Source organism: Euphorbia lathyris, chromosome 2, assembly GCF_963576675.1.
Source record: "Euphorbia lathyris chromosome 2, ddEupLath1.1, whole genome shotgun sequence".
Lineage (NCBI taxonomy): Eukaryota > Viridiplantae > Streptophyta > Magnoliopsida > Malpighiales > Euphorbiaceae > Euphorbia > Euphorbia lathyris.
This window is the reverse complement of record NC_088911.1, coordinates 45,498,367-45,507,295: the sequence shown is the minus strand read 5'-3', so window position 1 is coordinate 45,507,295 and position 8,929 is coordinate 45,498,367. Positions and strand designations below refer to the sequence as shown.

Below are 8,929 nucleotides of genomic sequence, written 5' to 3'. Positions count from 1 at the left end.
AGCTTTTATCTTATTTTCTAATTGTTCTAATATTTGATATTTTGAAAGGCTTCAGTATTATGTTTGACAATTGATTACCATTATTTTGAATGGCTTATCTTATATTGACCCTTTAGTCTAACTGAATTTGAAATCCTATATTTTGAATTATAATTATCATGTTTTAAGAGTATCAGCCTGCCTGCCTGTTCCTTTTTTGTTGTGTGCTATAGCTACTGCTCACTGAGGTTTTCGCTCATATAGACGAAAATCTCATACCACGTTGAATCTTTCTTTTTCAGATTAAGGTCCATGTTCGTGAGGTAACCCTTGGATTGTTGTTGAAGGAGACTGCTTAAGAATTTAGCTTTATTTATCCGTTAGAGAATTTTGATTATTGAGGTTCAGACTTGCACATTTGATTCTTTTAAGGTTTATTGATGTAATTGAGACGAGTTTGATATTCTGTTAGTAAATTTTGGAATTTCTATTAGTTCAGAATTAAGGCTAGCATAAATTAAAGTTAATTTAATTTATGCGCCGGTAATGACCTGGGTTGGGTCGTGACAGATAATTGTCTAGAAAGATCTAGGCAAAAATATCGACCTCTTATAGGTTTAGGGAGCTGTATGAGCGATCCACGCTTCTAGGAGAAGTGAGAGTGAAAAACCTAGTGACGCCAAATGACGTGATTGTCTACGAAGAGAAACTTGAAGCCATGATGAGGCTACATTTGCTTCCTTTTTTGTTGAGTTTTTTAGGGAGTTAAACCTCTGCCCAGGGCAGATACAACCGAATGGTTAGCAGATGATGGTTGGATTTTATTTGTCGGAGCAGGCTTCCGAAAGATGGGGCTTCTCTTCTAAAAAAATTTCAAGCCATCGAAGTGAGCAAGCTTATGGTACATAAGTTTTTCTCAATCCAAGTTTGACGTGATTAGTGGATTGTTGATATGACTAGATCGTATATGTAGTCTAAAAGTAAGTCAAATCTATCGCATCAAGTAGTAAGTATTCTTGCGAACAGTATCGATCCTATAGAGACTAGCTTCCAATTCCCTACCCGTACTAAAACTCTATATTATCTAAGGATTGAATTATTTGATTTGGTTTTGTCACTTTAATTGCTAAATTAAACTAGAAAGCGAAGAACTAATATTTGATTATCTACGTATGAGTGAGAAACGCTGAGACTTTTAATCCCCGTGTTGACTTATATGGATTAATTTGTGTATGTTGTGTGTAACGAAGATAACTCGAGAGGGTAACTTCCCTTATAAAGATAATAATCTAGGCATAGAACTATTAACTCTATTCCTAACACCCTTAGACCGATGCTTGGTTAGGCAAAATCCCTAAATGTGCTAGAAAGCGTTAATTATGTTGAAATGTAAAGCTAAGTCGTAACCTAGACTACGAAGCTGCATTATCCTATTAAGGTATAGAAATAGTTAAATTACTCGTTTGAATTGTTTACTTGATTAGGTTGCACAATTCAACCTCTCTTACTAATTACTTTATTAGGTTTCTTAGTTCGAGGTGAGTAAGTATGTTTTAACTAAGGTTTCTTAGTTCGAGGTGAGTAAGTATGTTTTAACTAATTCTCTCGTTATACTTATTGCAACATTGTTAGGGGCCGACGGCCCCACCTTATGGAGTTAAGATTTTAAGAGATCATTCAAAAAAATTACTGGCTTTCTCCCAACAGACTTATATTAACAAGTTACTCGAACGATTTAATATGAAATAAGCCCATGTTAAAAGACATCACCCTCAATATAGAAATGTTTCAACAAACACAATAAGAAATATAACATATGAAATGTGTTCCTTATGACAGTGAAGTAGGTAGTCTGATGTACTTTGTATTGTGGACAAGACCCGAATTTGCCACACTTTTGGGGTTGTAAGTAGATATCAATCCAATCCAAGAAAAGCATATTAGCTAGGTGTTGAGAGAATATTGAGGTATCTCAAAATAAATGCAGGTTATTCTTTATGCTATTAATGTAAAGAGGATGCACATATGTTGATTGGGTAGGAGACTTTAACAAGAGGAAGTCCACGTCATGATACCTGTTCTTACTAAAAAATGGTATTATATCATGGAGTAGTAAGAAACAAACATGTGTAGCATTATCCACCAAGGAAGCCGATGATGTGTCGTACTCGTCTACAGTTCAAGTGGTAGTATGGTTGAAGAGATTCAAGAATCATATAATCATTACTACTTCTAACACTCATGCAATCATAAGTAGTAATAGTAAATCTGCTATTGATTTTGCAAAAGACCAAAGGTTCCTTAGCCAAACAAATCACATAGATATTAAGTACTACTTTGTTAGAGAATTAATTGCACGCAAAAAAGTTTACATGAAATATGTGTCCACTCATGGCATGGTTCCAGATCCTCTTATTGAATTTTTCAAAAGAGATGTTGATGTAAAACATAATAGATCCCAGGCTTCACGTAGGATCTAAGCATACTTTCATTTGTTGTATTTTGTGAACATGATTATTCAATAAAAGATTTGGACTTTCAATACATGACTGTGAAACTATATACAAAGATAGATTATTCTATATACATATATAGCTTATTCCATTTAAACCCTAACCTAAGAGAGAAACTTTATAATCAAGTCTCTAAGCTAGTTGATTAAGCAAGAGCTTAAGAAAATCCTGACTACTCTCCTCCCCTCAAGTCACCCTCTCTGTCATTTCTCAAGAGTATTTCTCTTAATTCATGGACTAATTTGTTTTTTTCCCTTGATTAACATCGGTGGTAGACCCATGATCGGTATAGAAGATCTTCACAATCTGTTATTTCGGTGCAATCGATTCAACAAGTTTCCGTGCTACAAGAGATAACCTTTATATTTGGATTATTATGGTTAATCCTTGAACTAGTAAAATTAATCAATCATCAATGGTTTGGTACTATCCATAGAAGAGTGTGAGACTGTGAGTTTAATCCACACACACTTAAAAATTGTAAATGTCCAAATTTATATATAAAAAAAAAACTAAATAAGTACACTCTAGAGATTATGTATAATAAGAATAATTGGATTTCGAAAAGTACATTAAGATTCTTACTTCATTTTGAATTTATCCCTCCATCCCCAAATTGATAGTTAATTCCAATTAAGACTTGATTTGACAATCAAAGCATCATTTTTGCCACAAATTCTTGAATGTTTCTATCAGAAGTCCCACCTTCATCAATTGCTTCTTTAGCCAGTTTCTTCCATTTCTTAGAATTCTTTCTAATTTCATTAGCCTTCTCCCCTTCCATAACTTCCCTTATGCACTTTTCAATTTCTTCCTTTTTAACCATTCTTTCTTCATCATCTATCTTAACCCTAACCCCAACCTCCCACACATCAGCAATAAATTTAGCATTAGTTGTTTGATCAGACCATTGTGGCATTCCCACCATTGGTACTCCCAAACTCAACGCCTCCATTGTTGAATTCCACCCACAATGAGTCACAAAACAACTTATAGATTTATGGGACAGAACCTCTAACTGATGACACCAGCTCACAACTAGACCTTTTTCTGATGTTTCTTGCACAAAATTGCTTGGAAGTGTTTTTAATTCTGATTCTCTTACTACCCATAAGAAATAATGGTTGCTGCTTTTTAAACAGCTTGCTATTTCCTCCATTTGCTTTTCTGACATTACTGTCAAACTACCATAGGAAACATAAACAACCGAGCAAGTTTCTCTTGAGTCTAACCACTTCTTGCAACTTTCTATTTCAGGCTTGAAGAGGTTTAAACCATAGTCTTTGTTGTTCTCTATTCTTTTGTCTAAGTATACTAGTGGAATAGTTGGCCCTACCGTTATAATTTTGCATTGGTTTTCCATTAACTTCAATACCTGATGATGAAATTCAACAAAATGCTTGATTAATTTTCTATTTTATAAGTAAAGTGAGTTTTGGAAAGAGTTAATTAAATCTTAGGATAATTTATAAATTTAGCTCCATGGTTATTGAGCGATAGCGGATTTTGTTTCTATGATATAAAATAGTATAACGTTAAGCTTGAAGTTTACTAAATAGAGTAATTTCAAGCTTCATTAATGAAATATTAGTTTTTTTTATTACTATGCAATCAGGTTTGAAATTTTCGACAAAGAAAAAAAAAAGATTTGAAATTGCACATCTTTTGTTAATGAATAAAACTCACATCCCTTTTGTTACGAGGCTTGAGATTGTAACAAACGTTAGACTTAAAATTATATTGTTGTATACGTGGATGCTAAATCAGCAAAAAGCATCATTAGGCCACTGATCTTTTATTTTTTAGTTCATTAAGTCCTTGATCTTTTATTTGAATACATTAAGCATCTGATCATTTATATTTGGATTTATTAAACCTGATGACCAAATTAGTAAGTTGTGACTATCTAATTCTATTAAAAATACGTTATTAACTTTATCTGTATTTGAAATTATTAAAAAAAAAATATTTTTTACAGTTTGCATTAAGGTTTTTACAATTTTCTTTTAGCCTCATTACATATCCAAAACTGCTATCAAACAGTGAAAAAATATAAATTTCGAATGGAGGTACAATAAATAACAGTCTGTTAACTGAATTTTATGTTCAAATTTTTTTTTTATCATCAATGACTTAATGAGACAAAAAAAAATCAGGAGTTTAATGCATCCAAATAAAAGATTAAAAGAGTTTAATGAACCAAAAAAAATAAAAGATCTGAAGGCTAATGATGCTTTTTGCCATGCTAATTTGTCAATAACCATAAATGACTAGATTTGTACCTCGTGCCTTGGTATAACGTCCAATGTTTTTCTTTTAAGGTATATTTTTAATGTAAAAAATTGTAAAAAAAAAAATAGTGAAACTAGTTTTTGACTACTGCAAAGATATATAAGTTGGTCTCCATGTATAGGTTGACATAATGTACTTTTTATTTTATTATTTTTTCAAAATGATTTAATTTCTAAATCTAGTTTAATTTTGAGAAATTTCACAGTGATATATAAAAATTGATTCTCAACCATTCAAATAATAAAATATATACATAACCCATACAAAAAAACTAAGCCAGTTTGATATAGTAAAAAAAAAAAGAAAAAAATGAAGTTTGTCCGTGTAAAATTAGTTGATGATCGACTAATCATGTATTTGCATATATATGTGAGAACGTTTCCATAAACATTACTCTCTCCATTCCATTATATACGTCATTCTAGGGTATTTCAGACAAATTAAGAAATATATTGATTAACTAAAAACAATTATCTCTCATGTTACTATTGGGGAATAAATATATTTGGAATAGTAAATAACACATGATATTTGGATCAAAAAACTAAACTAAAAGTTCTTGAAATCCTAGAATGACTTATATTTAGGGAAAAACTAATTTGCTAGAATAACCTATGGAATGGAGGGAGTATGAAAAAGATATAAGTTTTACCTTGTTTTCCAAGCTGTCGAAAGTGTTGAAAAAAATCCAATCAGCATCAGAAATATTCATGAACTGATTACACAGGAACTTTAAGGAGGTTGGGTAAGCCACTAAGTCGAACAGGAAACTGGGTAGATCAAAGATATCAAGTGGAGGCAAACCATCTATTAATACAGGTCTCTGCTCAATAGGAACATTAAGTTTCCCTTTGTAAACTGTTTCGAATATCTTACTAACGGAACAAGACATTGTGAAAAGTGGAGCTCCAGCAATCCCAATCTTTTTAGCTATCTCTAAAACCCCAGGCAACAACGAGTCATAAACCACGCAACTAACTCGGTAGCCGGAGTTACTGAGTTTTGCAACAGTTTCAGGTAATTCTCTCGAAAGGGTATCGTAGAATTTCTGAATAAAGTCATCATTTTTTTCTATATTTTCAGAAATGAATTGGACATTGACAGAAGTATTATTTGGGGATTTGGTAATCTCGGTCTCAGAGATGTAAAGTAGAGTAACTTTGAATCCTTTGGAAGCAAGTCTATTTGAGAGTTGAAGCATTGGGCTAAAGTGGCCTTGGTAAGGTATAGGGATTGCTATTATTTGAGTTTCTGATGCTCTTTCCTCACTCCCCATTTGCAGTTCTATCTTTCTGATCTGTAACATGTATTCATTTGTTTTATACTTCAGATGGATATTCTTAAAATAATTGATTCCACTATCTAATAATTCATTAATAATGTAATCTGTGGACAGTGGATACGTAATGGATATGGCAACCTCTTGGTTGTTATCATACTTTATCTAGAAGTGACAGAAAAATTTAAAAATATGTGTTGGAGAGTGAGAGTATTATTAGGAAAAGGACAATTAAATAGTGAAAAAGCTAAATAGGTAGCTCCAACCATATATAATCATTCACATTTATACAATAAAGACAGAAAATGTCACGACCAAAATTTGGTTAATAGACTCAATACATTTATAATAGATATTTGTTTTCATGTCGTTTGAATCTTTTTCACGACACTATATTAAATTTACGTCATTTAAAAAGTTAAGTACAAACAACCTCAAATCACATGTGACGTTACAATGACAGGCGCCTGTCAACTAAAGAAAACACAATTTTGAGCGAAAAGGTATTTAACCATCATATGACACGATTTATATATAATTGTCATTGTTGTCTGAAAAAAAGCGGCAATTGAAAATGAGTTTCGCAGCCAACCTTTACCTCTTCCAAATTTAAGGAGCTCAAACGTTTTAATTACCATTTCCGCTCATATATAAACCAAAGGCTACAGGGTAATTTAGGTTTCTTCAACTCGATGTCTGCAGCTCATATCTTCTGCTAGATGGTTTAGGGTTTAGGTCTCTCATCCCTCTCTTTGGCTAAATCCATGGAAGCTTTCTCCATGCAAATCTCAGTTTCAGAACATAGAAATGATAAGTTCATTTTGTTCTCTTCCTCGATGTATTAGAGTTTTGTTGTTCCTTAATCTAGCTTTTCCTGATCGAACCTGTAATAATGATCAGATTTATTGTTGTGGTAGCAACTGCTGGAATAAAGATATATTAATTGTCTGACTTACCAATAAAAAGGTTGGGTCTCACTCTTCTATAACTGTAATAATCATCAGATTTACTAATGAAAAGGCTGAGTTTTTTTTTTTATCATAGGTATGAATTCATTTCGCACTTTAAATTCATGTTATAGGTGAGCCTTTCTCTTAGATACACTCGAATTCCTTGCTGTTGGCATATTACTTCGTGAAGGTATTGTGGGTGATGCTGAGAAGGGTGGATTTTGCTCTTTTAGTTTGCAAATATTATTAACCATAGAGATTATGAACTGATCTGAGTCTCTTTTTATTTGAAAATAATATTTGAAAGGATATTAAGAATGCTTACGTACATGTGAAGATTGATTGAAGAGTATAACATGAGAAATTTTCTTTAACTTATTGAGTATATGTGATTGATTGTTATTGAGATCAGAATATCCAAATCGCCCTGAGAGATGGCTTCTGATCACTTGAGAACACAAAACACCGTTAGACATGGGTCAGAATTCGACGAACCCTCTCTGATGCTTAAGTCAGTGGGGTATCTTAAAGAGAATGGGAACTTGAAAGCAATATAGTAGAGGGATGCATATTAAATTATGTACCTGTTGTTCCTATTTTTGTGCTATTTATAGATAATTCGAATAGTTGGATTTGATATTGTTCGAATAGTTGGATTTGATATTGTTCTTGGTTAAGTTGCTTAATTTTAAATCGAGAGACTGGATTAGGATCGATTATTTTTTTAAGGAATTGATTAATTAGATTGACTAGTATTTAACTTAGATGACGAGTTTAAAAAGTTGTAACTTTGTTGATGCATGAAAATGTAACTAGATAATAAGTTTATGATAACATCCACCATAAAACATGAAGGATCGGGCTGAGAATATTCCCCCAGGGGAAGGACCAGAAAGGAGAAAAGACAAGATAAGATCTGCCTCCTTGGCATATATGGCGTACAGCTGGAAATATAGTGTCGTACCATGGGTCCATCCCGAGACCCGCCAAAAAGAGGAATGTGGGATCCGCCTCGTATGGCGATCCGCCCAGATGGAAAACTAAGCAGGTGTATGGCGAAGCTCACTATCATTAAACAAGCATTAATGATACCTTAAAGATTGTAAAAGCTCAGAGGTTATAGTCAGAGTTAAAACATATTAAAAAGGTATTACTTTACATTAAAGGCATCAAAAGCAGGTTATTACAGTTATCACTCAAACCTATATAAATACCCCAGTGGTACGATGTCAAAAGGTACACTTACACACTTTCCAAAAACCCTACTTGTGATTATAGTTTATTCTTTCAAGAACATTACTGATTTTAGCATCGGAGTGCCCCCGGCCGAACACAACGATGCCTCACAGGGACGCTATACGGTGTTGATAAATCTACGTAGTATCAATTGGTGCGGTGAGCGTGGAATCCTAGTAGTATCAATTGGTACGATGTTCAAATATGTCTTCAAATAATCCTAATATTCCCATTGGAAATATCTCCACTACGGCAAACATAGGGGGTACACCAACCAACGATGACAACAATGTCATTCCCATTGAGTAAATCATGCCACATCTCGACGGTGCAGTTCAACCTTCGCACGAATGGTCTTCAGAGTCATTTTTTGACCAAATGGTGGAATCAGTCCAACAAGAATTAGGCAATGAATCAGTTGAACGAGCATGCAATATCCTCAATGGAAACAATGTAACGGAGCATGCTAAAAGGGTGTTCACGGAACAACAACCCTAAGGAGAAGCCACTAATGCTATACCAGCCAATATAGTGTCGAACAATTCTGGGCCACGAGAACGGTCGAGATCCCGTCATAGACGTTCGCCTAGAACACGAGAAAATGCCAATCAAGCTTGTAATGAGGAATCCCTTTCTCCAAACCGGTTCACTGCGGCGGTAGAGGCACGATTCCAAGAGGA

The 8,929-nt window shown here is 33.6% G+C and overlaps 1 protein-coding gene across 1 annotated transcript; it reads right to left on the bottom strand.

The window, feature by feature from the left end:
• Positions 1-1,920: 1,920 nt before the first annotated feature.
• Positions 1,921-6,119, bottom strand: LOC136218023 (mogroside IE synthase-like). The gene is made up of 2 exons (XM_066004746.1): positions 5,437-6,119; positions 1,921-3,867 (listed from the first exon to the last, which is right to left on the bottom strand). Exons 1-2 carry the CDS (start codon positions 6,088-6,090, stop codon positions 3,145-3,147), a joined length of 1,377 nt encoding a protein of 458 aa, XP_065860818.1. The 5' UTR covers positions 6,091-6,119; the 3' UTR covers positions 1,921-3,144.
• Between the last annotated feature and the right edge of the window lie 2,810 nt (positions 6,120-8,929).

Excerpts from the sequence above, each read along its gene's own strand:
- LOC136218023 (XM_066004746.1), bottom strand. The coding sequence starts at position 6,090 with ATGTTACAGATCAGAAAGATAGAACTGCAAATGGGGAGTGAGGAAAGA. Across the intron at positions 3,868-5,436 it reads TCGACAGCTTGGAAAACAAG|GTATTGAAGTTAATGGAAAA; the intron begins GTAAAACTTATA and ends TTTCATCATCAG.